The 23,035-nt window shown below is 43.1% G+C and overlaps 1 protein-coding gene across 5 annotated transcripts in view; it reads left to right on the forward strand.

Annotated features, from left to right (window-relative positions):
• The first annotated feature begins 706 nt into the window (after positions 1-706).
• The window catches only part of appbp2 (amyloid beta precursor protein (cytoplasmic tail) binding protein 2), a 90,913-nt gene continuing 68,584 nt past the window's right edge, over positions 707-23,035 (forward strand). For 3 of the 5 annotated variants that reach the window (XM_061826969.1, XM_061826970.1, XM_061826968.1), the window contains exons 1-2: positions 707-1,071; positions 10,445-10,533. In XM_061826969.1, coding sequence (XP_061682953.1) covers positions 934-1,071; positions 10,445-10,533 — 227 coding nt within the window. In that variant the 5' untranslated portion in view covers positions 707-933. The remainder of the gene's footprint in view (positions 1,072-10,444; positions 10,534-23,035) is intronic. The other 2 variants (XM_061826966.1, XM_061826967.1) reach the window with 2 other exon arrangements.

Below are 23,035 nucleotides of genomic sequence, written 5' to 3' on the forward strand. Positions count from 1 at the left end.
CTGTCCGAAAAACCATCCCCAGCTGCCAGCCTGCAGATCGGGGGCCTTTGTTTCGGCGCTTATGTCCCGTGCGTAGGCACCCAAGTAGTCAGACTCTGCGTCATTCCGCCCGAAGAACCATCCGAGTATTCAACATTTACAGCCACAGGTTCAAATCTGTGTGGAAGAATTCCTCCGTCTTCCCGATAAACCGATGCTGCTATTTCTTCATCAGATGAGGATAAATCCGAGAAATCAGCGCTGGGCATGTGTCCCATGTAATCGACCCTTTGTTGTGGCACGGTACACTGCGCACGTTGGTCATGTGACTCATGAAAATGGCAGCGCCCCTGAAAATTCACAATTGTCGATAAAAATATTCTCAAAGCACTATTAAATGAGAGAGGATTTAACACCACATTGTCAAAATAAGGTACGTATTACATGACCTATTGGATACACTGTTCATGCAAAGCACAGGATTTCCCCTTTAACAGCGGTATAACATACAGAGCCTTTCAGAACTCCGGGCGAATGTAAAACTGTTTTCCAAATATATTGTGTTTGAATAGGTTAATGAGGAGCACTAACTTTGTGCACTTTGTAGAAAAGGCGCTTTATGAAGTTTCGTTCGTCGATTTCCACGATTTTACTGTGCAGACGAACACATTCAATATGGCGGACAAGATTACGTATTTTTGCGACGCACACACCAACTCGAGGCGGAGTCTATTAATTTTAGATTTCTATGCTTTTACTTTGTTGGGTGGGTTGGATTTGAAGTGAATAAGGCAGATGAAACCATACCCGGATTAATAAAATCGAAACAGAGGCCGCAATTTAGCGGTAGGAAAAGAATTTGTACTGCCCTTCGAAGTCAGCGAAAGATGGGCATCGAATGTTGAGTCTCTTCAGGGAGGATTGGGACTGGGCTTTTTGGAGAAGGAAAACAACATGGCTGCGGTTGAGCTCGAGTGGATCCCAGAGTCACTATATAACACCGCTATATCGGTCGTGGTGGACAATTACATTCGATCAAAGAAGGACATACGCTTACTTCCAGAAAACATACAGTTTGATGTTTACTACAAGGTAAGAATGTCCAGTCAAGGAGACAATTTTGTGTCTTTTTTTTTTTTAACTCTTTACGTGAACCGTGTTCATGTGAGGTTGCCCCTCTCAGATGTCTGGAGTTATGGCTCATCAATTGTTCTCTCATGAGTATATATATATTTGTTAACTTAACAATTGTATGCTGAACATATGAACGAGGGTGGCAGTAAACTATGTGTACAGATGCATGTGAATATTCTCATTCATCCTCAAGAATCCAGTTCCAATCTATTCAATACCCTGAGAATATGATAACTGATGTTTGGAGTCATTAGTTGTTTTGGTTTTTTTTTTTGGTGTGATTTTTTATACTTCATGTGCGCTGAAAGGAACACTTTGTCCAAACTAAAAGGAACGGGAGCACACTAAATAAGTAGATGAGGGTTCCGTGTTTCTTTTAATCCCAGAGTTATCCACAGATTTCACCAAGACAAATCTCAATATTGGGAAAAGTATGATCGAAATTCCTCTCTCGCTCAAACGTTCCAATGAGCCCGGCTGGAAAACTGACAGCCAATCGGCGTTTGCCACGTCTGCAGTGCTTCCTGTTTTGACCCCCCATTGCTCGTGGATACTTTCACCAACTGAGGCAGGGTTCGTATGAGTCAGGGAATTTCTGAAATATCATGGGAAGAAACGTTGCGTTTTACAGGTCTTGGAAAGTCTGGTCAATAAAAAAAATATTTGGCTTGGGTCAGGGAATGTCATGTGATTTTTCAGTCACTGTGACTTGACGAGTGCGATTGCACTCTCAAATCTGCACAGTCGAGCACAAAAAATCACGCGTGTAAAATTTAACGAGTTGAAATACATAGACATTCGTAGCGCACATGAAAACCAATGCAGCACGGTGAACCACAGCCGGACTCTCTATTTTTTTTTCTTAACAGGGAAGCACAAGGTCTCCTGATAGTTTGCCTGATTCTGCCCCCCCTTTGGCTCTTAAAGGGGTACACTCATAATTCAAAACACCGTAAAACATGCTGCTGGTGTTTACTCTCAATAATAATGGTAAAAGTAAAAAAAAAAAAAAAAAAGTGCTGTTGCTTTGATGAATGTCGGGGTATGCGAATGATAGAAGAAAAAGGTGTAAAAATGGATATTTTCTCTTTTGAGTAAATAAGGGCTGGTCTGAAGCCAAAGTACAGGATGAGACGGTGTATCATGTTATAATTCCACCTCGGCACAGCCTGATAGAGGATGAAAGCATAGTCAATACAGTGCATAAAAAGGTAATTCTGTATTTTAAATATAGGACACATCATTACATTAACTTTAAAACTGGTTGGCAGCATCATTCAGCTTTCAACATGCATTGATAAAGATATTCTGCAAGCAAAAATTCTGTTTTACACCAAGAAAAACAGACGGGAATATCATTGTGGGTTAAAAAAATGAAACAAAGTTGGATGCGACATTTGAAATTTACAATTCATAGTTGGTTTGGTTTGGTTAGCAATGTATTTTTTTTTTTTTGACTGTCATGCTCCTGGCTTCCTGCCCAAGCTGGGCGTGGCCAGCCAATTAGTCAGCGGACACCTGCACCTTGTCCCGGGGGACGACTCGTCCTCCTCCTGATCGTTGCCCTTGTTGCCTCGTTCCCGCACTCCCGTTTGCCTTACTTCTGCTCTCCATGTACTGACCCACGCCTGTCCCTTGACTACCCTCGTAAGCCTGCCATTACTATTACCTCTGCATGTTTGGACTGTCTGCCTGATCCTTGACCTTGGACCGAATAAAGGTTACCTCTGTACTGCCTGCTTGTCTCTGGAGTTGTGGATTTGGGTCTGCTCTCGAGCCCCGTTCGTGACAGAACAATTTGGCTATAACATGGACCTAGCCGACTCAGAAGCTATAAGTTGTCCCTGCAAGTCCAGGGCAGACGCCTGATTGAGCAGGACGCTGCTCTCCAGGTAACCAACCAGAGGCTCCATGAGCTCTGCGCCCGGCTGGAGGTGTGGCTAGCCTCCCAGGCTAGCGCGGCTGCCACGCCAACGGCGGCCACTCCGCCGGTGTCACTGGTTCCGCCCCCACCGCTCGCCACGGAGCTCCCCCATAGCAGTGTAACCCTGCTCTCCCGACCGGAACGATTCTCAGGCGATTCAGGGAATGTCAAGCCTTTCCTCGCTCAGTGCGACCTCCATTTTGAACTGCAGGCGTCTGCCTTTCCTACGGACCGCTCCAGGATCGCCTTTGTCATTTCCCACATGACGGGAAGGCCGGCGGCATGGCCCATGGCTGAATGGAGTCGTAACTCAGAGACTTGTCGTTCCTGGATGTCATTCGTCTGCGCACTCACCCAGGAAGTTCATACGGAACTTCAGCTCCGTGGCCGCTCCTCTGCACGCTCTCACCTCACCACACAACGTCTTCCCAGATCACCAGTTCATGGTGGAGGTTAATGCATCAGCTTCGGGAATCTGAGCCATCTTGTCTCAGAGGAGTCCCAAGTACGGAAGGATCCACCCGTGTGCGTTCCTGTCTAGGAAGTTTACCCCGTCAGAGAGGAACTACGACGTAGGAGATCGAGAACTGCTCGTGGTCAAGACGGCGTTGGAAGAGTGGCGGCACTGGCTGGAGGGCTTGCAAGTGCCATTCGTGGTCTTCACTGACCACAAGAACCTAGAGTACCTGAAGACCGCAACAGGTGGGCCCTGTTCTTCACCCGCTTCCACTTTACTCTGTCCTTCTGCCGAGGCTCCAAGAACGGCAAGCCAGACGCACACTCTCACGGATCCACGACGGGGAGTGCACGGAATCAGAGGCCGCTCCTATCCTGCCAGAGGTGTGCTTCGTGTCCGGCTTCACCTGGGTGGGTGAAGGAGGCCCTGGGAGAGACGGTGCCCCCCGCGGATTGTCCGTCTGACCGCCTTTTCATCGTTCCATCTCTGCAGGGAGACGTCGTCAACTGGGCCCATACCAACAAAACGGTCTGCCACCCGGGTATGGCAAAAACGCGTTCGGTGGTCGAACAAAGGTTCTGGTGGCCCAACTTCAGCAAGGATGTGAGGGAGTTCATCAACGCCTGCACAGTGTGTGCGGCCAATAAGACTTCCAGCCTACGGCCTGTTGGAGAGTTGCGACCTCTGTCCATCCCCTTCTGCTCGTGGTCACACATCGCGCTGGACTTCGTCACTGGCCTGCCGCCCTCCCAAGGGAACACAGTGGGGCTGTCTGTAGTGGACCAATTCTCCAAGATGGTCCACTTCGTGCCGCTTCCGAAGATCCCGTCGAACAAGCAGACAGCCCAGCTGGTGTTAGACGAGGCCCTCCGCCTCAACAGGTATGGCTCCACTCCATGTCGTGCATGGCTATCCTCCGTCCCTGTTTCCTCCACTGGCCACAGACTCCGCGGTCCCGTCAGCCCTGGTACGACGCTGCAAACGAACGTGGGAGGATATTTCAATTTTTGCTGTACTGGTAGAGCACCAAACAAGGGACATTTTTTTCCACAAATACAGTTGAATTCAGTGTTGAAATTAATGGTTTTTGGGCTAATAAATTGCTAAAATCGCTTAGCTTCCGGGGGCTTCGCGGCCACCAGACCCCTGGCTAATTTTCAGACTTTTTTCTCATTTGGCATTCTCATCCCTGCCTCTGTACTGCCTGCTTGTCTCTGGAGTCGTGCATTATATTTTTAATAATCAAAATTTTCATTCTTCATGATGCACCTACTATATTGTTAAGCTTTGGCACTTATTATTTAAGTGGCAACACACGATCATATCGCTGAAATATTGTTGTCTGCCGCAACCAGTCAATGCAATATTAGTCATGGAATGTTGTATTGAGTAGCTGGAAAGTCATGGAAAATTCATGGAATTTTAATTCTATGGAAGTGTAAGAACCCTGCAGAGAACATCCACTATATGGCATTTTGTGGCCTTTTTTTTTTTTTTTTTTAATAATTACAAACAAAAAAGCAAAAATAGCATAGTGTACAGTGTTCAAGCCTGTGCGTTTGAGCCAGAATACACACAGGCGGAACCTGACGTGCTGGAGACTGGGCGTGGCACTGAAAATGAACAATAGACCGCGGAGATTTGTTTGATTTTTCTGAGGACTTGGTTTAGATGTAGGGAATATACAGAAGGGGCGGACAGATTATTTTTTTTAATTTTTATTTTACCCCAAGATCTACTATTCGAGCAGTCAGGCTCTTGCGATCGACAGGCAGGGGTTGTTGTGGTTAGTGGGGGGGGGGTGCGTCAATGGTGCACGTGCACATCGCCGTAAATATGAGCCAGGAAGTGTTTTGTGCTAAGAGCCAATAAAGCGAGTATAACAGCGAGTCGATGCTCCGTGTTATTACTACTCTCGCCATTGAGCAAACAAAACCAAAATAACAATGTACAATGTTACAATGTTAAGAGCGTTTGAGGCAGAATACACACAGGCGGAACTTGAGGTGTTGGAGAGGGGTCGTGACGCTGACGGAGGGGCATAATACAGACCTTCCAGATGTTCCAGATAGGCTTGGTTCAAAAGACTGGTGTTTGTGTTCTCTTTGTGACCCAATGCCAACTGTGGCAGAATGTCAGTGTTGTCGTGAGTTTGAAAGGGTCAAACAAAAATGGAGTGTACTGGAATGAACTTGGAACACGATCAACTTGTCTGCATAAAATAGATACGAGACACTAGATAATAGATACAAAGTTGTTTGTTTGGACGAAGACGTGTTACATATCAATTTACTTATGATCCATGACAGTTTGATGGAAGGACCACTTGTACATTTAGTGGAAAACCGGTGAGTACACATTTTTAATGGTCTTGGAAACCTGTGTGAATGCTATGTGAGCTTTATGAATGCTATGAGCTATGTCCAAAGTTGATAAAAAATGTGAGCTTATTTTCCGGGTACGGCGTCGGACTATCGAATGGTTTATTTGTATCTGGAATATAAATTGGGATTCCCCAAAGTGATTATACGTATATATCCATCAACCATTTTCTTAGCCGCACAACGGTCGTGGGAGTGCTGGAGCCTATCCCAGCTGTCAACGGGCAGGAGGCAAGTTACACACACGCAGACACAGGGAGAACATGCAAACTCCACACATGGAGATGCGGGACTGAACAGCTCCGCCACTGTGCCGCCTTATAAAGTATGTTGTTGCTGATACAGTACCAGCACGAGAGCCTATAGCTAAGGAGCTAATAACCAGTAATGATTAGATGCGTGCAGATTTCCCTGGCTGACGAACGAGCCTCAACTGTGACACCCACAGCTTAACCTGTCAGGTGGACCCCACAGGAAGTGAAAGATCTAATCAGAGGACCTATATTTTATTTTTGTATCACACAAGCTGAGCTAAATTTTCAATTAAAAATATTTTAAAAATTCTCAAATAAACAGCTAAGAAATAAATTAGCGCCAAAGTGCAGTTTTTTTTGTAATCCGAATGCCTCAGATGCCTGTTTCAAACTGAGGCATTGTAGAAGCTGCTTCTGTGTGACTGTTTTATTGAAAGGATCAGTGCTGGTCGGCGCTCAGGAGACAAAGACGACACTCAACAAAAGACCAACATTCCCAAATGCTATTTAGCCTCAATAACTGGCATATTTATTTCGACCAAATGGAAGTTCTCAAAACACAGTTGACTTTGCGTGAAATCAATCATATGAGCCCCTTACCTATGCCGAGAAGGTGGCGAGCCATTCACCCAGGTAGAGGTCCGCTTGTCAACCAGCTGGGCGTCCGTACGAAACCCGCAGCAGACTACCTGTTTGTACTCTGCATCTCTCTATTATACTTTTCAGTTGCGTGCGAGAGAAAGGGCGGGTGGCCTACCCGTCCCACCTGGCGCCGCAACAATTGTAGCCAATTTACTATTGACACCTAAATGTGTCCTTCAGGCTCTGAGGAACATAACAGTCAAGATATCCCACAACAATGTTTGTCTTTGAACAAGATAGTATGCGAAAAACAAGTGAGATATGCATGTGAACGAGATAAAACAAGTGAGAGTGAAACGGTCAAGACGTCTTGACCAGAAAAACAAGTGAGATATAAAAACAGGTGAGTGAAAAACCAATTTATATAACCATGGTTGCACAATACATTCGGGTATTCGACGGATATGGGAAGCATCACTAATTAACACTCCTTTCAGTGACGTCACATCTAGACAACCCCAGTAAAGACAATGGCTTCCTATATAGACAGTCATACACGCTCCAAGTGGGATCTCGAGGAGATAGACAGTAGTGATGAAGAAGTTTTTATGGAATGCCCTGTGGAAGAGATAGGAACTGAAGAAGAGGAATTTCCCAATTCTTCCCATGTTCGAAAAGCATCCCATGTTCGAAAAGCATCCCATGCAGGTGTAATTAAACCATATACGTTCGAACCTGAGTTGACGAATCCAACACAAGGACAGGATTCGGCGAGACCTGACGAAGTTGACTTGGAATTTTGCACCCAAAACACAGACTGGTAGGTGGCTCAAGAAATCTACGTACACCTTGTTGATGAAATAATCTAATTCAAAGACGTTTAAACGTCTGATGCAGCTTGTACACAACAGTGAGCCCTTTGTTGTTGTTGTACTCGAGACTGAGTAGGCGAGGCGTAAAACATAAATTAAAAGCTTCCCTATCGTTCTGCATTTAAAGATCACATGTTTATAGCCCATTTAAAGATCACATGTTTGTAGCCCATTCTTTGCATTATTTACATGCATTTAGCCCGTATTTTAAATAATGCACCGAACACTTGAGAGCACTCACTGCCATCGTCGAATTTCAGGGAGACCTCAGCATCAACAGTACACTAACTTTATACAGTGTCCAAATTTTATCACCTCCTAAACATCACAGGGATACGGATATTAGCAGAAATATATACATATCGGTATCGTACTTACATTTAAAACAAGCTAGATAAGAAATGACCTGTTTTTTTTCAGTGTGTTAGCTAAAATGCCGGCTCGTCGTATTACTGGATTTTTCTTTAACACTCGGGAGGATGGATTCACTCTTTAGACTTTTCCAAAACACCCAGTTAGTCGTGAAAAATTGATAGAACAGGTGTAGAGGACAAGAGCTTTGTGGGTTCTAAATGACTGGTAGGTGTGTATAAAGCGATTAAAAAAAAAAAAAAATAAAAAAAAATGGGGAGGACTAATTTGTTTCACAGTTTATAGCCTATGTTACGTGATAATTGAGAATAAATCCATTTACTCAAACTGGCAACATATAACACATAAAGCATTTGTATTGCATTTTCCAAAACACCCAGTTAGTCGTGAAAAATTGATTAAACAGGTGTAAAGGACGAGAGCTTTGTGGGTTCTAAATGACGGATAGGTATGTATAAAGTGATTTAAAAAAAAAAAAAAATGGGGGGGACTAATTTGTCTCACAGTTTATAGCCTATGTTACGTGATAATTGAGAATAAATCAGTTTACTCAAACTGCCAACCTATAACACATAAAGCACTTGTATTGGATTTAAGACAATTTAATCACACAATACAATACAATACAACACAAAACATTAACAAAATAGAACTACAAATGCGCACTTGTTGCACATTCTCAGCGCACATGAAAACAGTTTTTTTTTTAACACGGAAGTACAGCTGCTCAGCTTACTAACTTCTACTTCCTCGTTTACCTGACACCATAAACACTGTCCACCACCAGTGCTTTAGTTAGCAACATGGTCTGAGCAACGTAGAACAATGAGAGTTGGACAAAAAAAAAAAAGTGCTGTTGCTTTAATGAATGTCGGCTTATGTGAATAATAATGGAAAAAATGTTGAAACTGGACGAGATTTTCTCTTTTTTGAGTATGAAAAGTCTCGTCTGAAGCCAAAGTAGAAAGTAGAGGATAAGATGGTGTATAATGTTAACATTCCACTTTGGCACAGCCTGATCGAGGATGAAAGCTCAGACAATACAGTACACTAAAAGCTAATTCTGTATTTTAAATATAGGAGGCAAAATAACATTAACCTTTAAAACTGTTGGGAGCATCATTCAGCTTTCAACATGCATTGCAAAAGATATTCTGCAAGTAATAATTCAGTTTTACACCAAGAAAAACATACAGGGATATCACTATGGGTTAAAAGCAAATACATGAAATAAAGTTGGAAGCGACCTTTCAAATTTATATTTCATAGTTGGCTTGTTTTGGTTAGCAATGTATGTTTTTGGTTTGTTGACATTTTCATTGTAACTTTGCAAAAACACAAACTTGTTCTTAAATATGTTCTGATGGGAATGTAAATTCTGTAATCTGAATCTTTGAATGAGCCATATAGCTTCAATGGATGACACTGATCTAACCACAGTGCATACATCTGATATTGCTCTCAGTGGTCAAAGGGAGTGCTCATGGGCTTAGTGCGTTTGAGTGTGTGATCAAAGGTCACTGGCATTTGATGTTGATGATGAAATCCCTAAATTCCTTGCAACTTTACATTGAGGAACATTGTCCTTAAACTGTTCAAAGATTTTCTCATGCACTTGTTCACAAAGAGGTGAACCATGCCACGTCTTTTCTTGTGACTGAGCTGTTCGGGGAAGGTCATTTTAAACCCAATCCTGTCACCCACTTCGCCCGAACAGCAGTCACCTACTGGGATGTTCCAAACAGGTGTTTGATGAGCATTCGTCAACTTTCTCAGTCTTTTTGCCACTTATTACAGATTTTTTGGAAAATGTTGCGGCCATAAAATTACAAGTTAATGATTATTTGCTAAAATCTTTATATTCTGTTTTTATGTTTAACACAACATCCCAACTTCATTGGAGTTGAGTTTGTACTCTTCAATCTTCCACATTGGTTAATTAATTTAAAAATTAAAAAGACTCTCTGTGGTGGTCCGCGGGATACCCCAGAACCCTCTCCAGTGTTTTTTTTTTAACTTTCTTTTTTTTTTTTTTTTGGTAAAAATGGACATGGGTGGGGGCATTTTCATGCCTTTGGTGTTTGCATATCTGCTGTTGAGCATTTCTTGTTGATTGTGAATGATTTATTCTGAAGTGTATACACTCGCGTTCACCGGCCTTGAGGTTGTTTAACATGACATGCATGGGAAATATAAATTCTATGGCTTTATTTTGCTGAAAAAAAAGTCTGTTGGGCTATTTTCACCTGAAATGTGCATCACCACTCAGGGTATACACTTCACTTCAATCGTGGTGAACCTATACAGTCAAACCGAACTGTTTTGCCGGTTTTGAAAAAACGTGATAACCCTTATCTATCATTGAAGAAAATATGAGAAAAATGTCATTTTCATAATAATTTTTGTAACTACTAAAAATATTTAAATTGCAAAATGAGCAGATAGCCTTTTCAAAGCTCATAACATTGTTCTCTTTTTGTGTCTCTCAGCTTTACCAGCAGGGCAGGCTCTGCCAACTGGGAGGGGAGTTTTGTGACCTGGAGGTGTTTGCTAAAGTTCTTCGGGCTTCTGACAAAAGGCAAGACTATTGCAAAACACAATTTATGCATAATATGTGCACAACTCTACAAACGCGCCATTTGATTAACTCTTTCTACAGGTGAAATATACCTTTACAGTTGAGCCGTACAATATTGGAAAAAACAACATTGCAATTTTTTTTAAACCTGCAATTTATAGAGATGTGAATCAAAACAGAATGAGTTTTGGGAAATTCATTTCGTACCTAAACTAATTCAAAATTCACTTCACTATTCCTGCAACAAACTACTTCAGTTCATATTTCAAAACTGGTTTTTTTTTTTTCATTTCAAGTTCATCAATCTCCCCCCCCATTGCTCTATATTGCTGCCTAGCTATTACCTTTTGAGTTAAAAATTACATTTTTTAAAAAATCATCACAAGCTTCCTGGGCATTTTAGGATATGGCTTCTGTTCACTTTTTTGTACATCTTGTACTGCTACATGCGTCTCACGATTTGCACAATGTGGGGATCATTGTTTTTTTTTTAGATTTGCAGAGGTTAAGTGTTCCAGGAATGTCCTGCCGGGAGGAGACCCCAGAGGCAACCCAGGACAAACAGGAGGGACTTTGCCTCTTAGCTGCTCACTAACTGAGGCAAAAAAAAAAAACAAAAAACTTGACCACGTATTCAAGCCAATTATAAAAGTGCTTTGCTTTATTTGTGTGCAGGCATTTCGGTATTGTCAGTTAATTGAGTTTCTTGAACAAACTGATCCTGATCACCAGGAGTTGCTTTACCACTAGGTTTTACATGATTTAGGAATTTTTGGGGCCAATCACAGAGTTTAAAAAAAAAAAAAAAAAAAAGATCCTATCACAACGTGAATCAGTGTTGTGCTTTGGCTCCATAAAGGTGGGGTATCACTGCTCTAGTCAGATTATGTATTCAGATCAGTCAGGTCAAACAGACAGAAATACAGACAGAAATAATGGGTGCAAACTTACTGCAATTAAATTATTTTAATTATTCACCAAAACCTACATGTTCACTTACAACGGTTAGTAGTACCACTATCTTTTTGTTGCCTGCTTGTGAGCACTATCATATTAAAAGTACATGAATATGCCTCAAGCAACCCTGAAACAAAGTCCTGTCCTGATCACCGGTGACCACCAACATGCTTTTTGTTTTTATAAACATACGGTGTGATCCATTACTGTTGTTATTGCCTGGGTAACGAGTCTATCCGCTTGTTTGAGTTGACAAGATGAAGCCCAGTCATCATTTAAAAAAACAAACGGGATGTGGTTAATTGAATACAAAATTTTATTGCTGGTAGTACAATTGTGAGACTATATTTCTTCTATCTTGCAGTCTGAACCACAGATTACGTGTTGTATGTTCTACACTGCCATGTTTTTTAATAACTTTAGTGGTGGTCAGATATTTGCGGTACGACATCAGAAGAGGCGCGACAAAGCTAAAAAGGCACTAGCTTTTAGGTTCGAATATACTGTACACAACAGTGACGTGGCGTAAATGTGTTGTGGAGGATCGCCAAAACATGACTTTGAATCAAATCAACAGCTAATTATCAGTGGATACTGATTCGACCGATCATATTGATGTGAAGTCTATTTAACACTAAAATGTCTGCTGATTCAGTTCAGGGAAAGTGTGCTGTTGAGCGTGGGAGCTCAAACAGCATCTCTTTGTGGCATTACTGGAGAAAAGAGCCAAGTCATATATATACTGTGCCTACGAGATAACGAGCACTACTCCACAAGATCCTTGAACCAATATACATCCATTCATTCATCCATCCATCCATCCATTTTCTGAGGCGCTTATCCTCACAAGGGTCGTGAGAGTGCTGAAGCATATCCCAGCTGTCATCAGGAAGGAGGCTGGGTACACTCTGAACTGGTTGCCAGCCAATCGCAGGGCAGACAACAGTCGCAATTAATTAGTTAATGCTGCTTGTTTTTGGGATGTAGTAGGAAACCGGAGTGCCCGGAAAAAAGTCACGCAGGGACAGGGAAAACATGCAAACCCTGCACAGGCGGGGCCAGTATTGAACCCAGGTCCTCAGACTTGTGAGGCCAACGCTTTACAGCTGCACCACCATGCTTCCAATGCACATCCAGTAGAATAAAATGTATTAGATGTGTTAAAGAGACTGAAATAAAATAAACATTTACAATCAAGGCAGTTATTGCAAAAAAGAATTAAAAAGCAAGGTCTTCGCAGTCTTATTGACCAGGTCCAGGCATTGGTTAAAATTATTACACATTAGGAAAACCAAAAACAATTGCATGATTTTCAATACGGTGGGGAGGTAGTGTTTATGTTCAGTAGTCTTGAGTTCAAGGTGTTTATGACTCTTTGTAAAAAAACTGTCTTTGAGTACTTCCGCATTTCTGGAAGTCCAGGATGATTTCCCTTGTCTTTGTGGTTAGTTTGAGATTGTTGAAACACCACTTTCTCTGTAGGCAAACTCATCCCGGTCACGGTAGGATCATCAGCAAACCAAAGGGCAGAATTGCAGGGATGGGTTGGTGTGCAATCATGTGTACAGACCGTAGAGGAGAGGACCCAGTACACAACCTTGAAGGGACCCTGTGCTGAGGGTAATTGAGGAAGAGAGGCATCAGGAAAATCTGGCAGATTGTGGATGGAGAGAAAATCCTTAATCGAGCATCCGATGGAAAGGAATAGTCCAAGGAAGGGAGCGTTTGTCAACCAAAATACCTGGGATTATGGGATTAAAGGCTGAACTAAAGTCTATGAAGGGGATCGTCACACCTAGGTGTTCCAGGTGCATCAGTGCAGTGAGTGTGAAGACCTATTACAATGGCATCCTCCGTGGACCCGTTTCCTTTGTAGACAAAATGGTGAGTGCTAAATGAGGGAGGTAGGGAGGGAGTCCCTATGGTGACGAGCACTTCATAATCTCAGGCGTTAAATGTGACAAGCCTATTATCAATGGGGCTTTTGGGGAATGGGGATGGTTATTGCAGATTCCAGGGAAGACGTGGATGTTTGATGATTATGATTTCTTGTTTTCAGGGAGAAGTTGACGATTTTTGTAAAAACACTGGTCATCTGATCATCATAAAATTTCACTGCCTTCCCAGCCACTTAATCTGGGTTGGCAGCCTTCCTGATGTTTACAGTCCTGAGCGTGTCTGACTTTGTGTTCCTGAAGAGTCAGTATGGTTCTGATGGGAGGTGGTTATGAAGAGACTTAATCTGATATATCAGTCTCAAACAAAAAAATTAGTTTCTTTCCTACCGAGGCGTCTGTGTTGGCACACATCAGGTTATTTTTGTTGAAGTTGTAGTGTTGTAATCCCCTCCACATCTTTTTTGGAGTTATTTTCTGTGAAGCATTCATCACTGTACCTTTTGTAGTCCCCCGTGGCCTCTTTGATGCCTCTCTTCATCGCTGTACTGTGCCTTGTCCCCTCATCTCAAGGTGGCATTACGTCATTTTAAGAGTATAGTAATCACAAATTTTTCACGGTTAATTGGGACCAGAATCACCCGTGAAAAGTGAAAAAACGTGAAGTAGGGGAATGTATGTTTATGTGGGTACTAGAATGTTTAAAATATGTAAACAGTATTTGTACTTTTCATATTTAAAGGGGAAGTCCAGTGGTTTCCATGAACAATGTATCCAATAGGTCAATAATAATTACTCTATTTTGACAATGTGATGTTGAATCCTCTGTCATTTAATCGTGTTTTGAGAAGATTTTTATCGACAATTACGAATTTTCAGGGGCGCTGCCATTTTTGCGAGTCACATGATTTACATGCGCAGACGTGACGTATAAGGTGTTACACCAAAGGCTCGATTACATGGGACACCATTTATGCCCAGCACTGATTTCTTGGATTTATCCTTCTCTGATGAAGAAATAGCAGTATCGGTTGATCGGGAAGACGGAGGAATACTTCCATACAGAAGAAAAAATAAATAATAATAAAATAAAGTAAATAAGGAATATTCGGATGGTTCTTCGGGCGGAATGACGCCGGAGTTTGACTATTCGGAGCCTACACGCGGGACGTAAGTGTGTAAACAAAGGCCCCCGGGAGCTCCATCCCGGCAGCCGCGGATGGTTCTTTGGATGGGAATGACGCGGAGTCAGACGAGCGAGCTCCGGCGGCGGGCATCCACCGGATGTTAAAGCTTGGCTTGTGGCCTCCACCGGACGCCGAAGCTCTGCACGCGGGCTCCACCGGACGCCGAAGCTCGGCTCGCGGCCCGCTGCCGGAGCTTTCTCATCAGAGTCCTGAAAGGTATTTAGTTAAATTTTTGATAATAAAATGTAAAAAAAATATATAATATACAGTATGTGTTCACGAGCGTCATCTGGCGTAACTGCCTCATCCCATGTCATAGTGTTACTGAACCATATCAAGTCAAGTTACATTTTCATGTTTTGGCACGTCCAATTTTTGACCTTGTTTCATGTTTTTTCGACCAAGTCTTTTTCCCTTGTGATTTTTGTACTATCTCCCTCTTTGACTGCCTTCTCGTGTATGACCTCTGCCTGGCAATAAACCGTGAAATCCACACTTACGTCTCTGCTTCCTGGATCTGGGTCCAGAGTTGTAAGCGTCCAACTGTTTTTCCATCTTTGCTGCAAAATCTCTCTCTGCAATTTTAATTTCTCGAGTCAATTGGTTTGTAGTGCGATTGTACAGGGCCCTCCCTCCGGTACGATATGCGACCTTTCAAACCTGGCGGAGTTGCATAAGTCTTGCTCCAAACCAAAGCTTGTTGTTATTGAATGTAGGAAAAGTTGAGGACAGAACACATTTTGTTTGATGCCAACCACTTTTCAAGTCAGCTAAAGTGCAGAACCTGACTGTCTGTTTGTACTTGCTCAGTTGTTGCCTTTTACATTGATTGCTTAAACATTACATTGTGCTTGTTTCTGGCTTTCGGTTTCACGTATGTAATCTACATTTTCTGTGAGGCAAATATGTAAACCGGAGAGCTGTGTCTACAGTCTAGACCTAAGTCATAAATCACGTGACATGGCCATATTGAGACAAGATTTATCACAGCTATTGTACAAACATTGGGTTTAGCCAATGCAACATATTGGAATGTCCTAAAAAAGAAAGAGACTGGTTGATTTGCAAAATTTGTGTAATATGCAGCAGCTGAAATAAAGCTGAAAAAGGATCATTTTTGTCGCTAAAAATATTTCCAAAGGCGCTATTGATCTTCATCAGGTGTTGGGAACAACCCAAGTAATTCATCCATACAAAGTAGAACAATAAAATGAGAAATCAAGATGGGTGTAATAATATGAAATGACACAGGGAAAAAGTATTTAATACATTGAGAAAGAGCGGTGCAAAAAGGGGATGCACCAAACGTCGCTACTATGGATCGTTTTCGGATTGGAGATGAGTCAAATGCTTCTTTTGAAGGCTTGGCCAAGGATTGGTAATATACTTGATAAACTGTAATATGCACAAACGTTTTATACACAAATATTTAATAGTTAAACAGTGTTAAATAGTTTGTATTTTTAAGACAGTAATACGTGTTCTCAACAGTATCAATAAAATGTTGTGCCGTCATTTAGCATTTAGTTCAGTTGGTTGAGGGATTCTGTTCTACCAATTACAGGGAACAGGACAAGTGTGTCCTGTGGCTCTGTCCCGAGATTATATAACCGCTACATCAGCACATGCACAAAGATTATTAAGAATAATTGTTGTATGGACAGTTTTTTGAAAAACAATACAAGTACTTCTTCTTTTCCCTTCGGCTTGTCCCGTTAGGGGTCGCCACAGCGTGTCTTTTCCCATCTTAGCCTATCTTCTGCATCTTCCTCTCTAACCCCAACTGCCCTCATGCCTTCCCTCACCACATCCATAAACCTTCTCTTTGGTCTTCCTCTCGCTCTTGCCTGGCAGCTCCATCCTCAGCACCCTTCCACCAATTTACTCACTCTCTTGCCTCTTAACATGTCCAAACCATCAAAGTCTGCTCTCTCAAATCTTGTCTCCAAAACATCCAACTTTGGCTGTCCCTCTAATGAGCTCATTTCTAATCCTATCCAACCTGCTGACTCCGAGTGAGAACCTTAATATCTTCATTTCTGCTACCTCCAGTTCTGCTTCCTGTTGATTCTTCAGTGCCACTGTCTCTAATCCGTACATCATGGCCGGCCTCACCACTGTTTTGTAAACTTTGCCCTTCATCCTAGCAGAGCTCATCTGTCACATAACACACCAGACACCTTCCGCCAGCTGTTCCACCCTGGTTGGACCTGTTTCTTCACTTAACAAATATAAATACAAATCATTCCTTTTGAGCATATGGAAAGCAGTAAATTGGTGGTGCGCATTGTACATTGGTAGAAGGGTTTAACCGATTTTTTTCTAAAGTCAACTTTGGGGGTGCGCATTATACTTCAGGACGCATTATACTTGAGAAATTGCAGTAAGTGTTCCCTAAGAACTGAGGACCACCTGTGGAGAGCTTCAAAAAGACCTGGGTTGAGCAGGTCCTGTTGTCACAAGGAAAACATTGAGAAATGTAGTCCGTTTCCATGGCTTGTATGCATGCTCACCAAACAAGATCCCATTGCTGAAATAAGTAGAATGTTTTCTGCACCATGAAATTGACTGTAATATAAGGTGCACACTAAATGGTCTATTAAAAAAAAAAAGGTAACAGACTGAAAACTGAGTTTCATTCAACTTTATTCTTCTTTTCCTTTTGGCTTGCCCATTATGGGTTGCTACAGTGCATTATCTTTTTTCATGTAAGCCTATCTCCTGGATCTTCCTCTCTAACACAAACCCCCCTCATGTCTACCCCTCACAACATCTATCAAACATCTCCTTGGTCTTCCTCTCACTCTTTTGCCTGGCGGCTCCATCCTCAGCACCACTCTACCAATATACTCACTCTCTCGCCTCTGGACATGTCCAAACCATCGAAGTCTGCTCTCTCAAACCTTGTCTCCAAAATATCTAACTTTGGCTGTCCCACTAATGGACTCATTTCTAATCCTATCCAACCTGCTCTCTCCAACAGAGAACCTCACCATCTTCATTTCTGCTACCTCCAGCTCTGCTTCCTGTTGTCTCTTCAGTCTCACTGTCTCGAATCCGTACATCATGGGCGGCCTCACCGCTGTTTTTTAAACTTTGCCCTACGTCGAAACAGAGACTCTTCTGTCACACAACACACCAGACACATTCCGCCAGCTGTTCCAACCTGCAAGGAACCGTTTCTTCACTTCCTTACCATACTCACCACTGCTCTGGATTATTGACCCCAAGTATTTGAAGTCATCCACCCTTCCTATCTCTTCTCCCTGGGGCCTCACTCTTCCCCCTTCACCCCTCTCATTCACACACATATATTCTGCTTTACTAGGTCTTATCTTCATTCCTCTCCTTTCCAGTGCGTGCATCCATCTTTAAAATTGTTTCTCCACCTATCCCCCGCTTTCACCAGATGTCATCCGCGGACATCATTCTTCTGTCATACTTAGAGAACACCTCACCACTGTTCTGCAGCCCTCATACATGTCTGGTACTGTTCTCACATAATAATTCTAACATATTTCTCCGCCACACCAGACTTATGCATCCAGTACCACAGTTCCTCTCTTGGTACTCTGTCATAGGCTTTCTTTAGATTCACAAAGACACAATGTAGCTCCTTCTGACCGTCTCTGTACTTTTCCACTAGCATCCTCAAGGCATCAACTTTATTCCTCAATAGTTGCCACAGCTCTGAAAATCGCCTTTGTTCTTAAAAATGGGAACTTGCACACTTTTCGCCCATTGTTCAGACATCTCCGCGCCCGCTAGTATTCTGTTGAATAAAATGGTCAAAAACTCCACTGCTTCCTCTCCAAATTGCTTCCATACCTCCACAGGTATGTCATCAGGACCAACTGCATTTCCATTTTTCATTTTTTGTAGTGCCTTTCTGACTTCCCCTTTACTAATCATTGCCACTTTCTGGTCCTTCACACTTGCCTCTTCAACTCTTCCTTCTCTCTCATTTTCTTCATTCATCAACTTCTCAAAGTATTCTTTCCATCTATTTAGCACACTACTGGCACCAGTCAACACATTTCCATCTCTATCCTTAATCACCCTTACCTGCTGCACATCCTTCCCATCTCTATCCCTCTTTCTGGCCAACCTGTTGAGATCTTTTTCTCCTTCTTTCATGTCCAACCTTGTGTACCTCTACCTTTGCCCTACGTCGCATCCCAATGTATTCCTTTTGGCCCCTCCTCAGTCCTCTGTGTCCCACTTCTTCACTAATCTCTTTCCTTCTATGACTCCCTGTATTTTGGGGTTCCACCACTAAGTCTCCTTCTCCCCTTTCCTACCAGAAGATACACCAAGTACTCTCCTGCCTGTCTCTCTGATTACCTTGGCTGTCGTTGTCCAGTCTTCGGGGAGCTTCTGCTGTCTCACCTCTTTCCGAAAGGCCACACAACATTATTCCTTTCTCAGTTTCCACTACATGGTTGTCTGCTCTACCTTTGTCTTCTTATTCTTCCTACCCACAACCAGAGTCATCCTACACATCACCATCCTATGCCGTTGAGCTAGACTCTCTCCTATCACTACCTTACAGTCAGTAACCTCCTTCAGATTACATCATCTGCACAAAATGTAATCGATGTGCTGCTTCTACCTCCGCTCTTGTAAGTCACTCTATGTTCCTGCCTCTTCTGAAATAAACAACGAAGACGGCATTTTGGCTAACACGCAGGAAAAAAACAGCTACTTTTCTGCCGATAAAACTGGTATAAGCACACAAACCCGCCAGTGTGGGTCTCTAGATAAAATGTCACTTCCTGCTTCTACTCCAAAACGAATGCCTCGAGAGGATTTTCATGGCGGGAGATACAAAAAGCATATACGACATCATGGCGTGTGGTGAAAAAACGGATGGGTCCATTCCGGCTGCCTTTTTTCCATTAAAACATACTAAAAATCATGCTTTACATGTCAGTGGCCCTTTAAGCCATACCTCAAACACTCTGCTTCCTTGTTTGAAATCTTTGGGAAAATCAAAAGTAATCAACCATCAAATCAGAGAGAGTTGTGGGACTCTAAAATCTGGCTCCTCCCTGGGTCCAATTTCCAGGTTCTTTAAGGTACCATGTTCATCTGTTCAAACTATTATATGCAAGTATAAAGACCATGAGGATGCCCAGAAATCACACCACTCAAGAAGGGGATGGGCTCTGTGTGCCAGAGATTAATGGTCCGAAACCTGCAAATCAACCTCAGAGCAAAAGCTTAATACCTTGTGAAGATGCTACATAGAACTGGTAAGAAAGTGCCATTCTCCACAGTGAAACGAATGCTGGACAGACATGGGTCGAAAGGCCACTCACTGAGAATGAAGGCATTTCTCCAAAAGAAACATACAAAAACCAGATTACAATTTGAAAAAAGACACCAAGACAAGGATCTTAATTTCTGTAGACATCTTCTGTGGTGTGCTGAAACTCAAGGCCCCTTGACACTCCCACAGTCGTGTAGCCGGCAACGCTCACATTGCATCATGTCATCCATGTATTACCCTGGGCATTAACTCGGTACATACAAGTCAGAAAAAGTTGCTGCGTGGGGAAAACGGCAGAGCTCAGCTCTCAAGATTGGGCTGTTTTCGTCACATGTTGTGATGACTGACTCATTGTTCCTCCCGGCTCCACAAACCACCTACGCCGTAACCTTCTTGATCAATTTTGCAGCATAATTAAACATTTGCCCATTTTTTCCAGACACATTTCCATGGTTGCCATTTTTACGTTGCTCTGTTCCTTGTTACAGAAAGCAACGTAAAAATGGCTGCTGGAAACTACCAAAAAGTGCTGAGGATACTCCATCCTAGCCAATACCATCCATAGTGACACCTCTGTCTTTGAGAAGAACAGCAGCACATATTCAAAACTGTGAGTATAAAGGTCAACTGCGCACGGGAGAGCCGCAGTGATCTCAGGGCAGTTGCTGCACACGTGAAAATAAAGAAGGCTTATGGTGGCGCTGTTTGGTCATCCATCCATCCATTTTCTGAGCCACTTACCCTCACAGGGGTCGCAGGAGTGCTTGAGCCTATCCCAGCAATCTTTGGGCAGGAGGCAGGGTACACCCTGAACTGGTTGCCAGCCATTCGCAGGGCACATACAGACAGAAAACAGTCACTTACAATCACACCAAGGGGGAATTTAGAGTCTTCAATTAATTCATGTTTTTGGGACATGGGAGTAAACCGGAGTGCCCGAAGAAAATCTACGCAGGCACGGGAAGAACATGCCAACTCCACACAGGGGGGGGCGGGATTTAAACCTCGGTTGTATGAGGCCAACAATCTCACATAGGTGTGCCACCATCTCACCTGTTTGGCCATCATGACCAAGATTGCATCTGGAAGAAAAAGGAGGAACGTTGCAGACCTGGGAACACTACAGAAACTGTGAAGCATGGAGGTGGCACCATCATGTTGTGGGTCAGATTGTGTTGGTGTCTGACCGGGTTCCAGCACATTGGTGCTGTTTGCTGGTTTGAGCGCCCTGCCCCTCATTTCCTCGGTTCCCATCTTCATCGTTCTCTTTTGTCAGGTACTCCTGACCACCCTCCTTTCCTAACAAATAAGGGATATGCTCCCATCCCCGGGCTAGGCTGGGACTGGGACTTTCCGCATTGCAGGCCCTGTGGGTTGTTGGAGGCTTCCTGTGGCGGGGCGTGTGTGACGGTAGTGTAGGCGGTGGCATTGGTTCCTGCAGCTAACACAGGGTGGCCAGTTGTCGGGGCGCTTTGGAGGGGCCGGGGGACCGCCCTGGATCCCTTGGTGTCGGACATGTCCTATCCACAGCAGTTTCCACAACAGTTTCATTTTGAAGGGGAAAAGCCCAGTGAAGAGATAGAAGAGCCTACAACTTCCAAGAAAACAAAGTTATTAACCACACGCACACGCCCTTAACTCACGCCTCTTTTGAGTAGCTTTTTGAGGAGATGGATGTGGAGCACACAGGACTTCTCGAATACATGAAAATAAGATGATGATCCAGAGGGAAATCGCTGGCAAGAGTGTTTGAATTACAAGAGCCGCTGCAAAGATTTCTCTCAGAAAAGAAGTAGCCAATGGCAGCACATATCAGTGACGAGGAATGGGTCGCAAAACTGGTTTACTTGTGTGACATTCAGCCCACTCATTAAATTCAATCTGTCACTTCAGGGGAAAATGACAACGGTTTTCAAGTTGGCAAGTAGCTGGATTTAAAGCCAAACTGGATTTGTGTGGGGACGGCGTGTGAACAGAGGCATTTTTGACATGTTTCAAAAAAAGAGTTGAAGCGCAACTTCCCAACCTAAAAGGACCCATGAACTGCCAAGCGATTGATCCGCGACCCATTTATCAACAAACCAGGTGAATCCAGCATGTCTGTGCAAGAATGGCTTTAAAAGTATTTTTGAGACAACAACTCTGCCAATGTTCTGGAATAAAGTCGTGGCAGAATACCTGGAGATCGCCACCAAAGCACTGAAAACACTGTTGCCATTTCTGACATCCAATCTGTGTGAAGCGGAGTTTTGTGGAGTGAGAGCTATCAAAACAAAACAACAGGATAAACTGGACATATGCAACACACTTTGGGTGTCATTGTCTCCCATTATCTGTAGATGGGACAATCTTGTTGCAGAGAAAGAAGCTCAGGTGTTAGTGTTATGGTGAGTTAAAGTTTTCATGCAGTTTAAATTCATTTTCGCGGTGTATATGTATCTTATTTTGAAGGCATGTTTAAACATTATTATCGAGACCAATCAGAGAGTGTTAGGGCTTTGGTCGCTTCACTTATAGACATACCTACGCATATGTTTTCTGTAACAACACACACACACACCACACCCCTCGGTCCGCTGTAAAAATTGTCAAGCTTTGACCGGTACGCAGTGATAAAAGGGTTGGGGGCTACTGGTCCACGGGGTTGCCTTCAAGTGGTCCCCTGGTCATGGTTCTGTCCTTGATTGATTGGGTGGGGTCCGAAGCTTCCGCATTGCGGACACACAATTATAGGACATTTTGTGTCAGTCTCTGCATGCACAGTGGTGTGAATTCACTCGCATATGACCGTAGGCACACACCCCTGGGATTTTTTTTACTCTGTGTGACGACTCAATGACTTCTATAAATCACTTAGTCCCACCACTTTTCAGTTGTATAGCCGGGTTCATGATCCATGTCTTGCATGGTTCTTCTCTTGTCCTTGTCCTGCCCTGTCTTTTCTTTCCTTCACGGGGTGTAGCGCTGCAGTGTCATGAAACATCCATATTTGTTTCCTTGTTGTCGATATGAAAGGATGTGCTGTTGTCATTTTTTATCTTTATCTTCGTCCCCCCCAAGAAATTCTGTTCTATTGATTGACTTGGATCCTCAATAAAATACTCAATGAAAATACTAAGAAATCACAGAGGAAGTGAAAAACTGTCTCTGTGATACAGTAAAACAGTTCTCCATTCTACTTGATCCAACAG

This window comes from Syngnathoides biaculeatus, chromosome 8 (genome assembly GCF_019802595.1).
Source record: "Syngnathoides biaculeatus isolate LvHL_M chromosome 8, ASM1980259v1, whole genome shotgun sequence".
Lineage (NCBI taxonomy): Eukaryota > Metazoa > Chordata > Actinopteri > Syngnathiformes > Syngnathidae > Syngnathoides > Syngnathoides biaculeatus.